The following is a 24284-nucleotide window of genomic DNA, read 5'->3' as shown; positions in this document are numbered from 1 at the left end:
CTCTTAGCTGTAGAGAAAATGAGTGGCACATCCAATTTGTTTTTAAAAGGTAAATAATCCATGTCCAACAACCCCTATTAAGGGCCTCAATCTTAGTCACCCTGCTTCAAATTGAGTCTAAAGATTTTAAATATTTAAAGAGGTTGAACGCAGCCCTCTGATAAATGAATATTGTTCAAATGAGAGCAACCAATTACAGTGGGTAATCTATGGCATAACTGGCTTCAACATAAAAACTAAACTAAACAGACTTCAGCTTCAAGATACTTCATTTATTATGTTAAGCAGCTATAAACACACTAAAGTTTCACATTTTAACAATAAAGGAACATCAAAGGCTAAACAATATTATTTAACATCAGTGGTGGCTCGTGACTGCTCTTCTGAGGGGTGCAAATTCAATATATGTGTTCGGGGTGTCATGTGTGTTGCCCGTGTTTTCAAAATATGGGTTTGTTGCGTCATGTGAACCACGTGCATCACGTGTTTTGTCAAAATAAGTGCCTGCTGAACATGCGTCAAAACCGTTTATGATAAAAGAGATGCTCACGTTTACAATAACATGCAAGAAACTCCCTTAACAGTAAACTCTGATTAAGCATGAGATTATGCGAGTATCTGGCAAACGCCAACGTCTCTTTTATCATAAACACTGTAGACGCGTCTGCAACAGGCACTTATTTTGACACGTGATGCACATAGGTTCACTCGACGCGCCAAACAAATATTTTGAAATTACAAACCACACACTCATGACAGGCTACATACATGTTGTGAGGAACTTCGCATCGTGTGCGAATTCATCACCGGCCACCACTGTGTAACATTCAAACAACAAATAAAAGTCTTTCTTGTAAAATCACAAAACTTGCAATGAATTTATTAACTGACTGACTGACTCCATTCCCATCCTGCATTTATCTACCTTTGAGTCGAGTGTCGCCTCCAAACGCACCACAGCCCCAGTTCCCTGTGGCAACAGCGGAGAGATTCTGAGGGTTGACACCATGTCGCACAAATCCACAATATGCCTAGAAATCAGAGATATTCTTATGTCACAGAGAACCAAAGACACTGTAACAAATACATAGTGGGCGATTTTCCTTTTTATATCATCAGTGTGAAACAAAACTACTTTAACAGAATTTGAGCTTGAAGCCCCTGCTGACCTTGTTTAGCTCCCGGGTCATTTTGTCAGGTTGAAATTGTTCCATGAAATGCCTGAACCTTAGTGCATCCAGGGCAACAATCTCAGTGCACCTCCGCTGCCATTCGTCCCTGAGTATGGAAACAGATTCACTCATTTTTGCTATAAGCAATTTTAAACATGTTGCTTAAATACATTGAGATTGCATTGCCAATGCAAACGCCTCTTTTACTGTTAAAAACGACTGTCAGGATTTACTAAAGACACACAGTGAAAGATTAGCACTAAAAAGGCATTAACACAGTTGTTTTTGCTACTGACACTATTGCCTATGCATTTATATTTGTGTTATTATTTAAAGGGGCCATGGCATGAAAATCTTTTTCATGTATAACTGCTATAATTGGGCCCCAGTGCTTCTATCAACCTAGAAAATGTGAAAAAGATCAACCCAGTAACTTAGTTTTGGTAAACCATTCTGTGCAAGCATGTGAAAATTAGGTCATTGAAATTTGGCTCTCTTAATGATGTCATAAGGAGATCGTATTATAATAATACCGCCCCTTAATCTGCACTATCCAACCACGGCACAGCCATTTGGTGCAGAGAGAAAGAGGGGAGAAAATAATTCACAGCACAATTGAGTTTCAGTTGCACCAAACCACCATCATTGTGACCAGTGTTTGAATTTCATCAGCTCATTTGCATTTAAAGGGATAGTTCACTTTGAAATAAAAATTCTGTCATCATTTACTCGTCCTTATGTTGTTCTAAATCTGTATGAATTTCTTTTTCTGATTAACACAAAAGAAGATATTTTGAGAAATGATGGTAAACACACAGCAGTAAGTGACCATAGACTTCCATAGTAGGAATAAAAAAATATGATGGAATTTAATGGGTACAGTCAACTGTGTGCTAACCATCATTTATCAAAATATTTTCTTTATCATTTATCAAAATACTTACAAAATATTTTTTCCTACTATGGAAGTCAATGGTCACTTACTGCTGTGTGTTTACCATCATTTCTCAAAATATCTTCTTTTGTGTTCATCAGAAAAAAAATCATACAGGTTTAAAACAACATGAGGATGAGTAAATGATGACAGAATTTTCATTTTAAAGTGAACTATCCCTTTAAAAGGACACACGCAAAACAGCAAATTTTTGGCTCCCACCTACAAAGTGTCAATTTTAACATGTTATAATAAATTATCTATATAGTATTTTGAGCTAAAACTTTACATGTGTACTCTGGGGACACCAAAGATTTATTTTACATCTTAAAAAGTCTTGTGACATGGCCCCTTTAACGCCTAAGAAAAGCCTTAACCATACACTGCTTGCATTGATCATTATGGAAATGTGATTTTTGTTCCTGTGCCTTGTCAGTAAATCATATACAGAAATTTTCACTCCTATCTGCGCTTTCTTGAAATTGTGCTCTCACGCTAGGGTGACCACCTGCTAATAAGCCCAAGGGGGGACAAGGGGTGTGTTTCTGAGGGACAATGTGGGACACTTCCTGACCCGGCGGTGCACCCGACCCCAGGGCCGACTTATTGATAGTGGTTTACCCATTTCTAGCACATACCACCTTACACTGCAAAAAACGTATTTTCTAGGAAAAAAAATCTTGTATTTTTGTCTTGTTTTCAGTAAAAATATCCAAAAAAATCCAAACTAAGATGCTTCTTCTTGATGGGCAAAACGACCCAAGAAAATAAGTGTAGTTTTTAGACCAAAAATATCAAATTTAAGTGATTTTGTGCACAAAACAAAAACATCTGCCAATGGGGTAAGCAAAAAAATCTTGAACATTTTTCTAAAACACTAAATTCAAGATTTTTCCTTGTTTTATGCACAAAATCACTTAAATTTGATATTTTTGGTCTAAAAACTACACTTATTTTCTTGGGTCGTTTTGCTCCTTAAGAAAAAGCATCTTAATTTAAGAATTTTTAGATATTTTTACTGAAAACAAGACAAAAATACCAAGACATTTTTTTTCTTGAAAATAATTTTTTGCAGTGTACAAGGCATATTAATAATGCCCTATTCCCCAAACATGTGTAATTGCTTATGTATGCTCATGAATAGACCAACCAATGTGTATTTTTTTTAAAATAAAGATTCATAATATTTTGAACATTCAATAAATCAATTGACAGATGCACTTCCATTTATGATTTACTTTAGCTATTTAATTTATTTTTCATTATAATTTATTCAATTTAAATAAATTATAATATAAAATTATAGAATTAACAGGAATTGAAGTTGCTCAACAACACAGAAACAGTTAAAAAAAAGTCGAAAACGGGGCGAAAACGTTTCTTAGCAGTATCATTATCAAATACACTGGATTATTCGTCCCTCGGTATCTCATCTTTATGGTTTTCTTTCCATCTGTAGCTCTCTGCATAGCCGGAGTACTTACTGTATTGTTCGGTGCCTGAAAGAGGAGTACAGTAAATATAAATAACATGTATATGATATTATGGGGTAAACTGTATTGAAGTTGTGAAGCATGGACAGTGATAATAAACACAAATACAATATATAGACATTACAAATAAAACCAAGTGTTCGATTTTAGCTCTCTCAGTGGACCAACTTAACCGTCAAGAGACCAACAGCAGCTAAATTACTCTATCGTATGGTATCTATGTAGCAGTAATATCAGTAAAGCATAAAATCTATGAACAACATACTAAAGATTTACCCTTTTGAATTTGGAAGCATTTATAAAGATACAACTGAACTATATTGTCCTGTAGGTCCCAAAATATACATTTTCAGGCTATGTAGTTCGGTTTAAGTTGGTGAAGTGTTGGAACACATCTTGATTTTCCCCAAATGTTTCTTAAAACATAATTTGCATGATCATTCTGATTTTATAATCAATATTTCTCTTCCCTCAGCTTGATTAAATTTGCGTTTCCAATGGCCAGCTTCAGTGGCACTCAGACAGAGAGCCATCACAAGATTAAAATCCAGCCCTGGTACCAATGCGTTTGAATTCCTGCCAACTCTACTGACGCAGAAAGTGCATTAAGGAACCCGTGTCGTGATGCATTACTGGCGGGATATGATTTGCTGCAAAGGCGAGTTGCGGTGAAAAAGAAACAGAGACGACAATGAATATTTCGTTTGTTGTAATAACTGTGATGGAATGGCTGGATCCATTAGGAGAGGCCAAACCCGCAGTCCTTCATTGTGGCCAGAGGTAATACCATTAAGTGGAGAGGGGGAGAGAGAGTATAAGTAAATGAAAGAGAGGGAGAGAGATGACTAATATCTGAGCTTAAATCCATTTACGAGGTATGATGTGATTGGGTAGAAAGCTCCCAAGTTCACTGTGACTTTGAGGCTGGTTTCCAGAAATATGACTCATGGGACACTGATCTGAGAACTACTTTTCAAGGTACAACCACTTCTGCACCCTTAACTGTTTCTGGTTTTCTGGCAAATGCTGAATCAGTGTGGAATCTGTGAGATTTTACTAACGTCCTGCATGCAGAAGATTTGAGTGGGTAGGCGGTTAAGGTGTGCGAGTGGGCCGCAGCCAATCAAGTGCGACATTTCTAGTGGTCTAAACCTTGAAATGGAGAGCATTTAACTATGCAAGTAATTCTTTGGAACAGACAGTAGACTTTAAAACATCCATAGTACGCACATTCAGACCAACAAGATCAATAAAGTATCTGGTTATTTTTTCTCTCCAAATTGCTCCAACAGTCACCCGACAGGACAATAAAAGATATGGCATCAGTGTGAGCACATTGCTGTCACACAATTTATGCAGAAGCTTTATAGAAAACCAGCATTAAACTTCAGCATTTGTCACTTGAGAGACTTAAGTAAGAGCAGTGGGGAAATTTTTTTTATCCCTGTGAGAACACACCTTAATAACTACGTTATATCAGTATGTTTTAATGACCTTTGCTAAGCTACAGGAACACATGCGTCTCAATTGCTAATTTAGACAGCTGTCTTTGTGTCTTTTGTTTTACCAGACATTTAAAGAAACAGCATTATGGCAATAAAATCCTCAACATAATTTTTTAGAGACCATTAAAGATTCACATCTGATTCAGATCTGTTTTTAATACATCTTTTGACCATGACTATATCTGCCATTGACCAGACAGAGGCGTAAAACTACACTGCAAGAAATGATTTTCTAAATTAGTATTTTTGCCTTATCCACCTTTTTCTCGAACACAGAAGTAAGTGATGTGACGTATTTCCTTTCCGGTCCGAGACTTCCGGTTCAATAGCCAGCCGGTAGAAAACAGTGTAGTGGGAGCACGCATAAAACATGATTTAAACAGTTAACATTTACTACACCTGCCATGTATGAACCAGTGTGAGGATGAAATTAAGTGGCTTGATATATTCAATAATTTGTGTTGTTGATCGGAGATGATGGGTCTTTAATGTGCAAATATAAAAGCACAGAGACATACCAGTATCTTTACAATGGAAAAGTCAGTCAAATGTTTGTACATGGAAAAGACTTCGTGTTTTTAACTTTTCAGGGGCTGGTTTAAAGGGGCCATGGCACAAGACTTATTTAAGATGTCAAATAAATCTTTGGTCTCCCCAGAGCATATATGTGAAGTTTTAGCTCAAAAAACCATATGAATAATTTATTATAGCATGTTAAAATTGCCACTTTGTAGAGTGTGCAAAAATGTGCCGTTTTGGGCGTGTCCTTTAAAATGCAAATGAGCTGACGAAATTCAAACACTGATCACAATGATGGTGGTTTGTTGCAATTGAAACTCAATTGTGCTTTGAATTATTTTCTCCCTCTCTTTTTCTCTGCACTAAATGGCAGTGCTGTGGTTGGATAGTGCAGATTAAGGGGTGGTATTATTATAATAAGAGCTCCTTATGACATCATAAGGAGAGCCAAATTTCAACGACCTGTTTTTTCATGCGCTTGTAGAGAATAGTTTACCAAAACTAAGTTACTGGGTTGATCTTTTTCCCATTTTCTAGGTTGATAGAAGCACTGGGGACCCAATCATAGCACTTAAACATGGAAAAAGTCAGATTTTTATGCCATGGCCCCTTTAAAATGTCACAACTGTCCCTCTGGTGTGATGTTTTTTAAATGGCAATTTTTAATGGACTTGTTTATGGCGACACGTCAAGCTTCACGCGGTCCGGCACAGTCTGTCAGAGATATCTTTCTCATTCAACGCATTGTAAGTTGTTTGAACAAACCATAATAAACATATTAAACTTCTACATGTATTGAGTATTGTTTTCGTTTTATGAAAATATTATTACATCGCTTCTTATGCACTAGGTTGAGACAAGCTTATGAAATTATTTGCTTACTTTTTAAAGTATTTGCTTTTTCATTTAAAACATAACAAAAGTATGCAATTATGTCGTATATATTCTGTTCTGTAATCGTATTTTTGTAATAATATATAGTAGCAAAATAAATAAATCAGCTAAATCTGCATATTTTTATCAGCATAATATTAGTTGTTTTTCAACAATTATTGTATTTATTGTTTACTGGCAGTTTCTATGAAAGGTTTTACTGGATGGATTTGTAAATACAGATCATAAGTGCATGTGCGCCACATACACATTCAGTTCTTGTGCATGTATTACCGTTAAAACAATTGTTTTGTAGAGGATTTACTGCATTTGTATTAGCTTTTATAGCAACCCCTAACTGCACAAATTATGTCGGTCTTCCTGGATTTCATAATAAACATTAAACAGACAGTCAAAACGGCACACTTGTGTCCTTCGCAATAGACTACCATTAGCTTTAGTGGCTCACCGGAAGTCATAAACCGGAAAGTTCAAAGATGGCAGCACCCACATTTACTTCAAGAAACAGGTGGATACTGTATCTAATAATTCTGCTAATGGGGTATGCAAAAAATCTTGAACTTTTTTCTTAAATACTTAATTCAAGAAAAAATTGCTTACAGGATTGGCAGACTTTTTTGCTTGTGTATGCACAAATTCACTTACATTTTAAACTTTTGTCTAAAAACTAGACTTATTTGCTTAAGTCATTTTGCTCATCAAGTAAATGCATCTTGATTTAAGAATTTTTTGATATTTGCACTTAAAACAAGAAAAAAATACTAAGTATACTAAGTCATTTTTTTTTGCAGTGTTAAGGTAATGTAATTCAGAGTAAAATAACGTCAGATATTTTATTGCAGCTGATATTTTCAGACGATGAGATCATGTCTAGCGACGCGAGAGGGGTGTGTGCATTATTACGAAAGTGCAGCAACAGCAATAGGTGAGAAAGGATCAGCGAGGTCCATACGCAACAGACAACCCACTAAGAAATTAGGGAGAAAAAGCGATGTGTTTTGGATGCATCGGATGCAGGGCTCTTTACTCAGGACCTGGGCTCTTCTCCAGCACTGTCGTTCAGTCAAACAGCGCAGCTCATAAAGGACAAACATAGGAATGGAGATGGAGAGGGAAGGGGCAGAGATATGTAGGGGGGTGGGGACGGGGGGTTGTCACTTAACGTGTTGACTCAAGCACAGTGAGTTGGAGGGTGAAAAATAGGGCAATTCAGCTAGGGAGAAATGAGGAATAACAGGGCTGCTCGAAGTCCAGCGTGAATCAATGTAATGGATTTAAGTTAAAATTGTATGAGGATGAGGAGGAAGGGGGGCTGAGAATGGAGCCTGAATGGAGCCTCTGTGAGCGGTGACAAATTGCTTGCAACAAAATATAAACTGAGGTGCAACTCAGCTCTATGCTAGGGAATTGTGACTTTACGTTTAGCAGAGACTTCAGTACTGTAGTGTAGAGAAAAACAAACTTGATTGATAAACGCAGAATCTGAAACGGCATTAATTATAAACAATTACATTAAATGGCCTAAAGAATTTTTTTTTAAGCATGCCCATTTATAGAGAGCTATAGTGTAGTGTGGGTTTTTTAGCGACAATTGCGAATTGCAACCAACCTCAATTTCTAAACGCAAGAGAAGTTACTGTAGCTGCCACAGGACAAACATGTCAATGTAGGGACGAAATGCACTTTATACAACATTTTGTCCGTTTAGGGCTACTGTAGAAACATGACATCGACTTTCATGTAAGGAGACCCGGAGTGTATTCAGATAAAAATAATACAGTTCACTATGTAAGGTCTTTATACACCACTGATAATATGGTTATGTATATTATATTGCATTTTTTCAAGAGATCCTTCTAAAAGTCCCACATTGCACCTTTAAATTTCCATACTTTAACTCCGATTAACGTTCTTTAAAGCCGGGCTCACACTACAGGATTTTAATCCCTAATTTACCCTGATTTTCCCTTCCCAAGGATCCAAGAGAAAATCTGGTCCAGGACCTGGATCAGTTCCAAAGTTCGACACAGATTATGTCACATGCGAGATCACACGAATCATAATGATATCCTGTAGTGTGTGTGATGTGCAAAGACTTGCAAATCTTGTAGTGTGAGCATGTTTAAATGTGAGATTTGTGAGATTTCAGCCAGCTAAATCGTGGCTGAAATCTCACAGTGTGCACCGGGCTTAAGATTTAAGAGAAAAAATCTTTCAAGATTCCCTTTATGCGTGTGCTGAAACTGAGTATTTTCATAAATTCTGTACTATAACATAGATTTGAGTACTGTGTTTATCGTTGACTCATTTTGTAAGTCACTCTGGATAAATGTGTATATTAATAAATATAAAATGTAATTGCAACTTATTTGACTAATCTGAAAAAAAGGTTTTAATCAGATATTAGAATAACGCTATGGGGATCTCCTCTCATTCAGACAAAAGAGCATTAATGAAGTCAGGCGAGGTGCTTGTAGGTTTTCAATGGGATTCCCATCTGAGCTTTGTCAAGTTCTTCAACAATATTTAGTAAACTTCTCTATAATAAACCTTACTTTGTGCAAAAACATGTGACATTTAAACATTTAGTATGTGAAAAAATGTAATTTGCTCGATTTAATGCACCTGCTAGAAACTCATGTCTACATGATTTTGGCATTATAACCATGATAACTCCATCCCGATAGTTAGAGTACACGATCGTCAGCACCTTTTATATAATGAGCCACAGGTTCCTCTAATGATTAAACTTCCTGTTTTTTTATAAAAACAGGTGAATGAACAGCTAGATGGGAGGAACCAGATGCTTCAGTGGTGGGTGACTTCAATGAGATAGAGATGTGGGAGTATGTGGAGGACAGACGGAAGGGAGGAGAGGACGGATTTCCAAGGCTGTGTGTTTGTGTTAACCTGTGATGATGAGGCACTCGTTGTGGTCCAGAGCTTCAGTGAAGAGGCGTGATATGATGAGCTCAGGGTTGATGAGGAAGCGAATCTCCTCCTGGACCAACCCCAGACCTGTCACCCCTCCACCCACCATCCTGTTCGCGAAGTCCACCTGCAGCACACAAACACAGAGAAACACACATTCATCAGCATAAAACAGCCCTGCACAGTGGGACTAAAGGTGGAAAACATCTTTACAATTTCACCATTGAACATGAATTGAAATTACATTATGGTAGAGATCGACGACACTTGTGTGAGCGTTCTAACAGTCTTGACTTGTAAGCCATGTTGTTTGTTTGGTATGTCACCAGAGATGACACGTTTCGGTAAAAGACGGGGCAGGTGTGCGCCTAACTGAATTTGAGCAAATAGCAGGAGATCTTTAAATTGTGCAATTTTTGGTACATGTACAGGTAGGGTACAAAAAATGTCTGCCTCGTGTGCCTGACAAAGACGTTGCATGTTCTTATGGTTTAAATCTCCCACATCTCTTACATCAGCGGGCACAGCCTTGTTTGTACAATTTGACTTAAATTACATTAGCCAAAGCTAATTTGAGCTAATTGTATTTGGCATCGTGTGTACAGAGAAAAATATGTGCATTTATTCTTTGAGCAGGTGGAAATGTTTTCTGTCTTAGCATGTTAATAAAATCTCACAGCCTACATTGACACGCAGGACTCATGGTTTGTGTCTACTTTGACACTTTGGGTTAGACTCTCAAGGCCAAACACTGCTCCGCCAGTACTGAATAATGGATATGTTAAGGATTATCCATTAGCCACAGAGGTCAGTTGAAAACAAATGAGTGTGTTCATGGCTTCCCGGTTGACCGATTATGCCGTGATCTTATCAAATTATTTTCTGCAAAACCACATATTTATATATAAGACATTATATAATTTACTTCATATTGCATTATGCAGTATAATAAATATGTTATGCTTTTATACATGCAAACTTAATTTAAAATTAGTAAAATTTGTTAACTTCTAGACTTTGACTATTAAAACCCCCGATTTCCATTGAATCTCCCATATGCTTGATTTCTTTGGTATTTTTTAATTCTGTCTTAAAGGTTGTTTTTTCAATGCTGTCATGTCATGTCACATAAGTTGCATTTTTACTGTTTTCAGGACCAGGGGAATGTGAGGATTGGTCCTAATACAGGTCCAGGAAAGCTTTGAAAAGGTAAACAAGAGATGCGCAGGACCCCTTTGAGGCTGCGTTTTGCAGGCTGTCAGGCCGGGCTCACTGGGCCACAGCTTCCTCTGTGAGATGACGGAGAAAAGGGGAGGGAGGTTGGCAGGCTGCCAGATGATCTGCCTGATCAGGTCACTCAACTCCGGCTCCGGCTGCTCCGCCTCTCCTCAGCACTACTGACAACCTGTCAGGCCGTCCCACCCTTCCGGAAACATCCGTCAATCCGGCCTGCAGGACCACGGGCTCCTGGGACCTCCCAGGGCTGTTCATGTGTGCCCGTCAGCTGTCAGGGCGTGCCCTGCCCCGACTGGCCAGATATGGGAAGAGGAAAGTGGGGCAGAGGACAGGACCCGGGCAGACAGAACTCGACGTGATTGGTCAAATTAGGTTTCAAATTGTATTGTTTTCTTTCATCGTTTGAGAGGTCTGGTTAGTGAAACCTTTTTGCCAAATTAAGCTCACATCTGAAATGTCACCCTAAAAGTGTTTATGTGTGATATTCTCACCTGCAGCATTCCATGACCCTGATCCTCTATGGTGCCCTCACAGGTAATATGAAGACGGGTGAGATGTGTCTTGGAGCTAAGGGTCAAAAAGAAACGTATTAAAACACTTAAGGCAGTAAAACACACTTACTATAGAAGTAGTATAAAATAACATCAGAAACTGCTATGAGGTTGTTTACACCTGTTATTAAGATGCGTTTTGGTTGATCAGATTACGAGTGGACGACGCTAAATACGTGTAAACGGGGTGTAAAATGTTTTGAGCTTGTTCACTTTCATCCACATTCAGTAGTAGTCGAAAACACATTAGACCGGATTGCTTTTGTAGTGTGGTGTACGTGATCTAATGTGTTCAGGCAGCCACAAAAGACTGTCTACTTTCCATTGATCTAATATAATATACCAAGAACCACGTGTTTACATCCGACCAGACTTCAACCTAAAGTGTGCAGCGAGGTCTTTAGACTATCGTTGATAAAAACTAAAGCGGCTACTCTCTGAAATATCGGTGAAAGCCCTTACATATACATGTACAAAATGTTGTGCACTACTTACACAAGCAGCAGACTCTGACATGTGCAAGTTGAAAAATCTGAACGCCGCGTTAACCAATCAGGAGCTTGCTCTAGTAGTGACGTGATTACAGGAAGCGAGTGGAGTCGCAGAAGCCCCTCCATGACGCGAATTTCCACGTGAATGTCTCGATGACTACAATTTTACACACGGCCTTCACACGCAATAAAGCAAGTACACTCAAAATGTTAAAGCGTACAACTACGCGTGGTAGGCGCAAATTTGACGCCTCAAACGCATCTGGTGTGAACACACAGTTAGTGCGCTTCAATTTAATCCCATCATTTCTCCCATTCACGTTAATACGAAAGAAGAGGGACTCGCCCACAGAGCATCCCCTGAAAGTAATCAGGACAGAAGCGGTCGAAAGTGGACAAAAGATACGGATTAAAACACCAGGTGTAAACGTGAATGTGTTTCTCTTGTCCACTTGTGATCTGATCGACCAAAACACATCTTAATACCAGGTATAAACAGCCTTTAAGGTTACAATCCTAAATCTGAGCAATTTAAGAAAAAACACTTTCAAGGGTAAGAGTTTTTTAATAAGCAAATCGAAGTGGCTTTTTGGCTTGGACTGCACTGCCACAAAAGCAATTGGCTAAATTAAAAAAAGCTGTGCCAAACTTATCAAGTAAAGAGAGTTTTAAAGAAATTATTTTTTATAAGTGAAGTACTTAAAAACTCAGAAAGCCCTCTATTTGTCACATATACAAGTAGGGGTGGGCGTTATGACCAATATTTTATATCACAATAGGATTAATTTTATATCATGATATAAAATCAACGATATGCATCACGGTAGAGGTATTTTAATCTTTTAATAAGGTTTTTATGTTATTAAAATATTTAATGCCATAGAATTTTCATAATTCTCACAAAAAAAAAACTTATATAAGCATAAAAAAGTAGATAAAAACAAACAAAATTCAAGCTCTCTGAAGATAAACAGTCAGTGATGAAAGAATGATAATAAGTAATAATCTATATTATATATATCTTATTAAAGCTCGAAAAGTGATTTAGTCAAGAGCAGTGAGAGATTTTCATAAAAAACATGAGTGACAGACAGGAGCAAAATTAGGTAACGTCCCCTTTAAGACTAAAGTCCGGATCCAATCTACTGTTACACATGCGTTTTCTCTTTCAGCTGTTTACTTTCTCTTAAGACCTAAATGGTTGTGTCTACGAGGAAACTTGCAAAGACGGGAATTCTGACGCATATGTGTATTTATTATGGCCAATAAAACGGCTAAAATGCTCAGGAGCTTAATGAGCAGTGGATGCGCGACTTGCGCGCTCCTCTCAGACAAAAACAGCGATTTTCTCTCAGACAATTTTCCAGCTTACCTAGAGTTAAACATTTGATTTTTACCGTTTATGAATCCATTCAGCTGATCTTCGGGTCTGGAGGTACCATTTTTAGCATAGCTTAGCATAATCCATCGAATCTGATTGGACAATTAGCATCGCGTAAAAAAATAATCAAAGTGTTTCGATATTTTCCTATTTAAAACTTGATTCTTCTGTAGTTACAACGTGTACTAAGACTAACAGAAATTAAAAGTTGTGATTTTCTAGGCAGATATGGCTAGGGCTATACTCTCATTCTGACGTAATCATCAAGAACTTTGCTGCCATAACATGGCTGCAGGAGGCGCAATGATATTACGCAGTGCCTGAAAATAGTCCCCTGCTATTAAAAGTTACCAAGGGGACTATTTCCGGGAAGTGCATAATATCATTGCGCCTCCTGCAGCCATGTTATGTCAGCAAAGTCCTTGATCAGTCTTCGTACAAGATGTAACTACAGAAGAGTCAAGTTTTAAATAGGAATTATTTTTTAGAGTGATGCTAATGGTCTAATCAGATTCAATGGATTATGCTAAGCTATGCTAAAAGTGGTACCACCAGACCCAGAGATCAGCTGAATGTATTCCAAAAAGGTAGAAATCAAGTGTTTAACTTAGACTCAGAGGAAATGGAAAATGAGCATATTTTCAAAAAAGTGGAATTTCCCTTTAATTACATTTACAAATGTAAGTTTTCGTGACCATGCGCACAGCAACGTGAAGTGGGTGCGTAACCTCGAAAGAGACAATAGTGCAAAATCACTACCGATTTGACAAATTTCTACTAGTTTATAATATCTACCAGTTTATTGCCAACCCCTATGTACAAGTTAAAAACTATTTGATTACTTTATTTAAAAAAATACATTTTTTAATATAGATAAATATTTTCAAGTAAACTGTAAATGTATACCTTTCCCATTTTGGAAAACTGGTTAAACCCTGTCTTGTGAATGTCACAAGGCCAGTGGGCACTGAAAAATCAAACAAAATACACACACATTTAATACAATATCCAATCTTCAGGAGTTATTTTTACAGTCTTAAACTTACTTGATGTAGTGACTCTTCTGAAATAGCACAGGAGAGTTTTGAGTTTCTCAATCTTACGTGGGTTGGAACCTTCAAAGAGTCTGTAAAAACAGAGACACACACACAAGCAAGTCCATTAGCTACTTACACCAGCCATTTTACCCACAGTATTCACATTAAATAAATGTGACAACCAAGCTAAATTATTTTTTTGTGATTTACAGTTTTACTGATCTAATGTAAAGAACATTCTGTTTAATATTGACTGAGTAAGGCCATGTCAAAGATTGAAATAAAAAAAAACATGTAATCTCACAATTATGAGACTTTAGTCTAGGTTTCACAGACAGGGACACACGTGTAACACTTATGTATTGTTAATAAAGTAAATGTGGCATGTCTAAGCTTCAACTTTTGCAGGTTGGTGCATTATTCTACAGAACACGTGGGATCAAAAGGCCTTCCGTGTGATCAGGCTTCATCGCTTCATCTCACAAGTCCTGTTTGCTCAGCTTGTTTGCCTGTGATGGCCCCTCTGTCAGGACACAATGACATAGACCCATGCCCGTGGGCTCTGTTGCGCTCTCGTCCCATTTCACAAAAGCCGACAGAGTGAAGCGCTGCTTCATTCCCATAAAGACCATTAAAGAGCTGCGGGCCTGCTTTTAAAAATCACAAATAGCAAAAGCCTTACAGTTATTATCCTTGATGCCCACCCACCTCACCAAATGGCTTTCTCTATTCAGAAAGCTGCAGTCTTCAAGCTAACCAGCTTACACTTACATTCATCTTTCCTCTTATGGAATAAGCAGGAGAAAAAGGAGAAACAAATAAAACCACAGAGGAAAAGCTGATGCACAAAAAGCCCTCAAGGAAGACTGACAGAGAAGTCATGTATTAAGCTTCCAACATACAGACCACACTTGATGCTGAGGCTGATTTAATGTAAAGCAGCCTGGAAGGCAAGCTGTCAGTGAAAGAAAATAGATTCTGGACGGGAGAGATAGTTTTAGTTAGAAACAGATTGCTGACCTTTAATGTGGGGTAATAAAATCATGAATATACAAAGTACAAGGAACCAACAGCAGCATAATGATAATTTATAGGATTGTATCAATCTGACTCACAAGCACACAATGACATGTTTGGAAAATAGATGTTAGAGGAACAGAAATGCCACATTAAGACGATCAAAAAAATGTCATCTTTGATCTTTGCCTTTGTCATGACAACCAGCACAGGCCTTGTTTTCTGTTGGTAATTAACAGGAATCTAATAGCAGGTGCACAGAGCTGAAATACTGCTTCCCACAAATGCAATTTCTTATCTTAGATGTAAATCCAGTTCTGCAGGTTCCTTCTTAAATCGAATTACTACAAGACTGAAGCTAATGATATATACAGATATATAATATTTTGGCTGAGATACAACTATTCTGGCATCTGAGGGTGCAAAAATTTTCAAATATTGAGAAAATCACCTTTAAAGTTGTCCAAAATGAAAGTTGTCCATTATTAATGATAAATATATTTTCATTACAGTAGGAAATGTACAACATTGATACAGGATATTATTTGCTATTGCTACAATTTTACCCGTGCTACAGTACTTTTGACTGGTTTTGTGGTCAATGGTGTACAGTATGTCCAAAAAGTCAGTACACCCCTCACAATTCAGCAAATATTTTAGTATATCTTCTCAAGGGAGAATATTAAAGAACTGAAATTTGGAAATATGCTAATTTTCCAGCTCCCCTAGAGTTAAACATTTGATTTTTACCTTTTTGTAATCCTTTCAGCTGATCTCCGGGTCTGGCGCTACCACTTTTAGCATAATCCATTGAATCTAATTAGACCATTAGCATCGTGCTAACAAAATAACCAAAGATTTTTGATATTTTTCCTATTCAAAACTTGACTCTTCTGTAGTTAGATCGTGTACTAAGACCAACAGAAAATTAAAAGTTGCGATTTTCTATCAGCAGTGCCCGATAATATTCCCCTGCCATTGAATGTTACTAAGGGGACTCTTTTCGGCTGCTGTTGAATATCACTACGCCTGCTGCAGCCATGTTACAGCAGCAAGGTCCTTGATTATTACGCCAGTTTGAGAGTATAGTTCCTAGCCATATCTGCCTAGAAAATCACAACTTTTCTGTCGGTCTTAGTACACAATGTTACTACAGAAGTGTCAAGATTTAAATAGAAAAAAATATCCAAACTCTTTGGTTATTTTTAAGCGCAATGCTGGTGGTCTGGTCAGATTCAGTGGATTATGCTAATGCTGGAAGTGGTGGCACCAGACCTGGAGATCGGCTGAATGGATTCCAAAATGGTAAAAATCAAATGTTTAACTCTAGGGGAGCTGGAAAATGAGTATATTTTCAAAAAAAGTGGAGCGTCCCTTTAAAATGTGGTGCTTTCAGTACAATTCTCTCATACAGACCACTTGATGTTGAGGATGGGACCTCATGGCAAAGAACTCGCAAGAGTGATGCTAACATTGCTTTACAGGTTGCCAAAGAAGATGGTCAGATTCCTCAGACCATAGGCAGCGCACTTCAATTCGGTTCATCAATTTTCGACCCAATGCTGGTTACAATAACCCAGTATTTTTTAGAGTGTAATCAATCTGAAGCTTTACAAGAACCAATGACAGTTGGAAAGCTCAATCAAAGCTATGATGCTCACATTTCGAAACTAAAGTAAATGTATCTTCAGCCAACATATATGTCATTTCCCAAAGGGAAGACTTTGACAGGTCTGCCAAACAAGCAATCTCTAAATTGCCTGGTGCCTGATAGCGACAGTGCTCAAGCCAATGAGTAAACTGATGGACAGTCACTCAATTAAAGTGGGCTGCACCATAACGATCCACACGTCTGGATCTTCTGCTATCTTACTGAAACTTTTCTGCTGCATGACTGAAGCCACGGGCCACGATATCTTACCAAAAGTAAGATAGCATGATATCTTACTGTGGTACCTACAGTAGCATGGTACTGAATGATCACCATATTCACATACAACTGCATTTACAAAGAGCTTCAAAATACTACACTTCTATGTAAAAACATACAATGTTACTAGTTTGTAACTTCAGAATGATGGTACAACTAACTGTGTCCCTTCCCGGTTTTCACCTCAGTGACCAATTAGGCTTAATGCTGATATCCTTCAGACCGATTTTATCTACAGCACTTACGCTGTGTCCAACAGGAGAGATAAAGTCAAAAACAGTCCCTTCAAATGCAAGCAAAATGTATTATACAGCCTCCTAGATATCCAAAGGATCTAAATATAAGCACTTATAGTGCCTGGGGAATCAATAGCCATCTCAGGATGACAGACAGGAACTGAGGGCTACTACATTCTTCTGCAAGTTAGCTGTACGATAAAATACAAGACGTTTTTTTTAAAGATGTTGTTTCTGCTTTGATTTGCATGACAGCTTCATTAAGCTAGTGACAGATGATTGATCCTGCCTAAATATGCATGGACATCTCTGAGTCACTCTGCGTGTTATATGAGAAAATTATATAAAACAAGGAAGCCTACACTGAAAACGCTAATAAGTTGACTGAACTCATTTGAGTAAACTAATTTTCTCAATTCCCTACAACGAGTGTAATACATTTTATTAACAACTGTTTATATGTCCCATCAGTTGTTATTCTTTGACTAAAATTTAAGTCATTAAAATCATTTTAGGTGCAAGGGCTTATGGTTATTCCTCACAGCATTTTAAACTGATAATTTAATTGCACTTGAATTTTGAAGTTTATGGTTTTTGTAAATTATTAAGTTAAATGAACAAAAATAGTTAAAGGGACAATCCACTTTTTTGAAAATGTGCTCATTTTCCAGCTACCCTAGAGTTAAACAATTGATTTTTACCATTTTGTAATCCATTCAGCTGATCTCCGGGTCTGGCGGTTCTACTTATAGCATAGCTTAGCACAATCCATTGAATCTGATTAGACCATTAGCATCACACTCAAAAATAGTCCCCTGCTATTAAAAGTTACCAAGGGGACTATTTCCGGGAAGTGCGTAATATCATTGCGTGCCCGAAAATAGTCCCTTTGGTAACTTCCAATAGCGGGGGAATATTTTCAGGCACTGAGTAATATAATTGCGCCTCCTGCAGCCATGTTAGCGCGATGCTAATGGTCTAATCAGATTCAATAGATTATGCTAAGCTATGCTAAAAGGGGTACCACCAGACCCAGATGAATGGATTCCAAAACTGTACACCGTATATACCCGAATATAAGATGAGGTTTTTGTACTAAAAATAGACTGAAAAATGGGGGGGGGGTCGTCTTATATTCGCGATATAGACAAAATCACAGGGAAACAGCAGAGGGCGCCAACACGATAGGTTAGATGTGTTTGAATAAAAGCAGATTGTTATTTTCTATCTGTCTTCACAGTACCACAGTTACATACATACATGGGCCTACATAATTATTGAATTTTGGTGGAAAGGTTATTAATTTTTGTCACTCATTCATTCATTTCTGTAGTCATTCATTGACAGAGTGCACTTTATTTTGTGACAAATTAATCCAAATATTAAATGAATGGTGTTAAAATGTTTTTCCAATGAAGTATCACTAGAATTTTCAAATAAAATTATTTTCTGTTGAAAACCAGATTTTTTCCACAAAATCTCTTTTTTCCGTCTGGCAAATGGGGGGTCGTCTTATATTCAGGGTCGTCTTATATTCGGGTATATACGGTAAATCAAATGTTTAACTCTAGGGGCCCTATTTTAACCATCTAAGCGCATTGTCTAAAGCGCAAAGCGCAACGTCTAAATGGGCGTGTCCGAATCCACTTTTGCTAATTTAACGATGGGAAAAATGGTTTGTGTGCCGAGCGCATGGTCGAAAAGGGTTGGTCCTATTGTAATGGGAGTATTTTGGGCGTAACGTCCAGTAAACCAATGAGAGTCACAGCTCTCATCCCCTTTAAAAGCAAGTTGCGCTGGCGCTATGTCTAATCCCTATTTAGATGACGAACTTAACTGAAAAACTAAGCAAAGGAAGAAGATCCCAGTTTAAGATTAATGTTAAATAATTGTGTTGTTTTTCACTTGTATTGAAATTGTTATTTTTTTATTAAAACCTTTAAAACCCGTTTTCATTTAGTCATGGAAGTGAAAAAGCAGGCTTGTAATTGCTTTAAATGTATGGCTATCCAATATCATCAAAAAGTAATTTACAAGTATGTAAGATAAGGTTTGTACTCTAAAAATACTTTATTTGTAACAAACAGGAGATTCTACAAACGGCTCTCCGCACGTTTCAGCACTTTGGACAGCGTTTTTTTTTGCAAAGAGTTTTTTAAGCATTACTTAAAAATGTTTCTCATCTCATCATATCCGCAGGTACACAGTTATCATATACAATAAATCCGTGAGGTAGCATTAAAAAAAACATTTAAAAACAGATGCATTTGTTTAAAGCAAAGCATTTATTTACTTACCAGGCTGCAGGTGAAGCAGCTCTTTGCGTCTTCTAACGTCTCATAATTAGTCCTCATTTATGTCCAAGAGACTCAATAATAATCTTTTACATTCAATCCTTTAATCTTTCATATTTAAAAGCATTTTTGTGCTGCTGCGCATTCATGTACTTTTGTGATATGCGTTGTCCTCCCGTTTATAGGCGCATATTACTAATGCGCTCTTTAAATAACATAAAACACATTGCGCCATTGACTTTAGACTTTAGACCAGGTTTTTGTTGGTCAATGGCGTAGTCTATTTTAGTTGCCTCAAAATACCAACGCGCCAACAATGCAAACCTCCAGTTTCACAGACAGGGCTTAAAGCTAGTCCTAGACTAAAACACTTTTGAGCCGTTTCACCGGAAAAAAAAATCACTTGCACTGGCAGATCTTAAAATTGTTTGTCTCAAGATACATCTAGTACCAGCACCATATTTTTCTATGGCATGTTTATAAAAAATGATTAAACATCTTAATTTAACTAAAGCTTTCGCTAAGCCTTGTATGTGAAACCGGGCCATAAGAGTATGTTTTTGAAACAGTCCACTCATCTGCTATTGATGGGAGGAACCAATAGCCCCGCCTCAAACTCACACCACTTATCAAGGAAAAATTACCACATTAGGCTGCGTAACTGTTGCTATATATACACTGTGAAGTGATATGGTAAACAGGTGTTTTATGTCATAGCTGTTACTATATTACTGGTTTTGAAACAGCTGGAATGGTGTATTGGCCAATCGGCAGCCAAGACTGAACTATCTATTTTATAATGTCATATAATAAAAACATCTTCATGTGTTGAGCTTAGCTCTGGCTGGAGGGATCCTACTCATCATAGGAAGATATTTGAGGAGCTGCAGTGACAGACGAGAGACGGATGGCCGCAGTCGTCCCATCAGTCTTTCCAGCATCTAATTCATTTGTTTTAATCAGCCTGTAAAGGTTTGATTTAAGTACTGTGCCACATGAGCGGCTTTGTTGCAGAGCCACAATTTAAGGGGGGAGAGAAACTCCTACACGTTGTCTCCTCTACACGCTGTAAAACACCACAGTGAAATCTATCAAACCAAACAACAGCAAACAACGACTTGCAAAGTCAACAGAGACCATAAAATGTAGTCTTATTTTCAACATCAGTCAACCTGACGCGGTCTCAAAACTCACAGGTCTTTTACAACGTTTAGAAATTAATATGGCAAAGACTGTGTGTGCGTATACCTTAATGTGATTACCACAATTTCAAATCCTAAAGATCAAATTTGAATTTTATGACCCTTAGTTCATGTATATAAGCTTTGTTTAAAAGCTGATTGTATGTTAGTGAACTCCTAAAATCGTCACACAAATTTAAAGGTGGAGTCTGTGATTTGGAAAAGGCTAATATTAGCCTGATAACATTGAAGGGACGATCCCACCCTCCCTGCAAATCGCCATTCAAAGCCAAGCACACCAGACCGAAAGCAAGACGACCAGAGACAACATTATTGGATTACATCATGTGTCACTCACTATTGAGAAAACTTTAAAGTCGGTTCAGAAGGAAAGTTAGGTAGAGTTGCTATTTGCCTGCCATTCTCGCTCTGTCTGCACTGCATATGTGAACACCCAGACGATGTATGATGTTTGCGTGAGCAGGCCAGGCAGTGGTATGCAAACACATGCTGACCGACATGGAACACATTATCATAACATTCGGACCAAATGCATTCATTTCACAAATCTTTTTGTGGTCCTACATCTTTCACAGATGATATATATGTATAAAAATGTTGATCACATAACAGTGACTGCTATCAGCATACCTGTCAACATTGGGATTTGAAAATAAGGGAAATTTCCTGAACCCTAACAACCCCCCACCCATACAGATTTTTTATCCAATCAAAAGGTTCGCTGAATGAGATACACTGTTCATTCCCATTAACAGTCGTGGCCTAGTGGTTAGAGAGTCGGTTTGTAACCTGAAGGTTCAATTCTTATTGCCAACAGATGTATGAAGTGTATGAGGTGCCCTTGAGCAAGCTACCTTCCCCCAATAGCCATCCTGGGGATGCGATGAATCTGTAAAACCATACTTTGGCCATTATGTGACTTTTTAGCTATATATTACTTATTTATTTTTTATATATTCTGTAAGGTAACAGGTAGCATATGTAAGGAATAATTGACGACGGGCTGTTAAAGCAACACTATGTAGTTTCCATGTAAAAATGACTTACAGCTCCCCCATGTGGTTGAAATGCGCAACAGTGCCTGGTATCAGACACTCTTCTGCAGGCAGGGGGAGGGGTGGGGCTGTGTGCTCTACCCTCCACCGCCACTTTCAGAGTGTGCTTGTAGCAACTAGGAGGTTGCTCAGGTTGCAGCAACAGTACAGTTTGTCCAGTTAAAAGTTTTTCTATCACTGAAATAATTTTAGAGACATTATTTAAAGCGTAACTAAACCCCTGGTCAGAGCCCGACTCCACCCACTGGCAATATTTGAAAAATGCAAGAAAAGTGGGCAGATCCCAACGGAGATAGAGGGGACGAACTTAAGTGTGTAGTGAGATCGTAACAAGGGCGTGGTGATCTTGAATTTGCTTACGTCACGAGTTACTTTTTGGACCCAACATCCAATAGGAAAATTTAACTGCAGCGGCCACCGTTCAACCTGAAGAGGGAAGCACTCAGACGTTTTTACACCATATATTGTAGTATTGAAACACTTTATATCCAAATGTCAAAAAACTTACTAAAATGAATGAACAGCACTAATAAAGCATCATTCTTACAGATCTTTAACTAAAATAAGTTGGTTTAGGGTTTAGTTACTCTTTAAAGGTAAAAAAAAAACTACATAGTGTTGCTTTAAATTATTTGAAATAATGCACATCACATCACATAAAATATTGAAAAACGGTGGTGTTTTCCTTTAAGATATTATGATCCGCATTCACAAAAACATTTGTCTTTTTCTGTTTCATTTTAAATTCATAATAATTGGGAACAGACAAACGTTTAGATGAATGTAAAATAAAACAGAAAAAGAATAATGTTTTTGCAAGTGCAGATCATAATTTCTTATACGAAGTATCTTAACATATTAGCGCACCAAAATATAAAAAGACCCAGTAACGAAAGAGCGCGGCGCAAACGGAATTGTGATGCAATTAAAACCCAATAAATCTCTGATATGTGGCCAAACTTACAATAAAATAATATTTAATCTTATTAATAGAAAATGTGTCAACACTGCAAAAAAATAAATAAATAACAGTTCTTGTCAAGTTGTTTTTTGATTCTGTAAAAGCTGTCGCATGCATCACTACCCACCACAAGTCTCAAAATGTGAATGCATGAGACATTCGGGAAATCAGATTGGATTTGTGAATGTCTAATAGTGTAATTTTGATAAAAAGGGGCTTTCATTACAATTACCATCTACAGCAGTGAGGTCTACACATGCCAAATATTAAGGTGGTAAAATCCATTGTAAATATAATAGAAATAGACTACCAGAAAATGAGCAGCTTATTAAATCAGCTCGGGACTTACCTCACAGCCCGCAAATTAACTACAATGTAGATGGAAAACTAAAACCTAAGACAATCGATAGCTAGACCTGCAAATATGTAGAAGCTCTCCAGAGAGGCTCCATAATTTTGAACAGAAAGGACATGGTGGCACCTGTAAAAATTGATCTCGGGGTAGTTGGAATATTCAGACTTGCGGGAGTTGCGTCTGGGAAATGTACAGAAGAAGGCATTGGCTAGAAGGCAGGCAATTTGTTCCTGTGACATGGTCAAGGACTGATTCATCCTTAGTTTAAGCAGAGGGATTGGCTGTGGAAGAGGAGAGAGAGGCAAAGATAATTAGTTTAGCAATTGACCAAACAGGGAGACAGAATTACATTAAGCAAATGGCCAGGAGTAATTAAGGTGCCCGGCAGTATTCCACCATCAGCCAGCAGCACTTGCATTGAGAGTCATTCATCTCTACTGATTGGACTTAAAGACTCTTTAAGGGCCAAGTAATTGATGCAAACGTTAATAAAACGTACATGAATAAATATTGCTGCTAAGCAAGGAGAGACTAAAAATTATGCCTTTTTTAAAGAAAAAGACTGCACGGGATCTTAAACACCATTTAAGCCGGCTGACCTACAATACCGTTTAAAAGTTTAGGGTGACATGACTTACATGTTACCATATGTTCTTAAAATGTATTAATTTAAAGGTGCATGTTCAATGTCTAACATACAACTTCATATTATGCCCACAATCTCGAACATACAATTATGACCCAATATAAAAAAAAATCCATTAGAAAACTAAAATATTATTGGAAAAATTCCTAAACTTTTAGGGGCGGTTTCCCGGACTACTGCCAGACTAAAAGGCATGTTTAAGCTGCCTTCATTTAAAAACATCTTGTAGTGACATATCCTAACAAATATTAATGCCAATGTTTTTTCTTAAGATGCACACCAGTATTGTATTTTGTAAGGTGTTTGTAATTTATTGTGTACTTTCTTTAGTCACAACATAATTCCAAAAGCTATATTTTGTGATAATTCATAGTTTTAAAATATTAAACAATTATTTTTTTTCAAATCTGCTAGTGATGCAAAAATTACTTCAGCAATAAAATG

The 24284-nt window shown here is 37.5% G+C and overlaps 2 protein-coding genes across 3 annotated transcripts in view; one reads left to right on the top strand and one right to left on the bottom strand.

The window, feature by feature from the left end:
* Window positions 1–10496, top strand: part of c11h10orf53 (chromosome 11 C10orf53 homolog) — a 43459-nt gene extending 32963 nt beyond the window's left edge. For both annotated transcript variants that reach the window (XR_012372164.1, XR_012372163.1), the window contains exon 5: window positions 9291–10496. The gene's annotated coding sequence lies outside the window, so the exon portion shown is untranslated. The remainder of the gene's footprint in view (window positions 1–9290) is intronic.
* Window positions 1–24284, bottom strand: part of parga (poly (ADP-ribose) glycohydrolase a) — a 40299-nt gene that overhangs the window by 4799 nt on the left and 11216 nt on the right. Inside the window, exons 9-16 of the mRNA XM_073873331.1 lie at window positions 23321–23475; window positions 14154–14233; window positions 14014–14074; window positions 11176–11251; window positions 9428–9575; window positions 3529–3605; window positions 1170–1280; window positions 926–1031 (exon numbers count right to left, since the gene is read on the bottom strand). Coding sequence (XP_073729432.1) covers window positions 926–1031; window positions 1170–1280; window positions 3529–3605; window positions 9428–9575; window positions 11176–11251; window positions 14014–14074; window positions 14154–14233; window positions 23321–23475 — 814 coding nt within the window. The remainder of the gene's footprint in view (window positions 1–925; window positions 1032–1169; window positions 1281–3528; window positions 3606–9427; window positions 9576–11175; window positions 11252–14013; window positions 14075–14153; window positions 14234–23320; window positions 23476–24284) is intronic.

Source organism: Misgurnus anguillicaudatus, chromosome 11 (assembly GCF_027580225.2).
Source record: "Misgurnus anguillicaudatus chromosome 11, ASM2758022v2, whole genome shotgun sequence".
NCBI classification, from domain to species: domain Eukaryota; kingdom Metazoa; phylum Chordata; class Actinopteri; order Cypriniformes; family Cobitidae; genus Misgurnus; species Misgurnus anguillicaudatus.
This window is presented reverse-complemented; position numbering and strand designations above follow the sequence as displayed.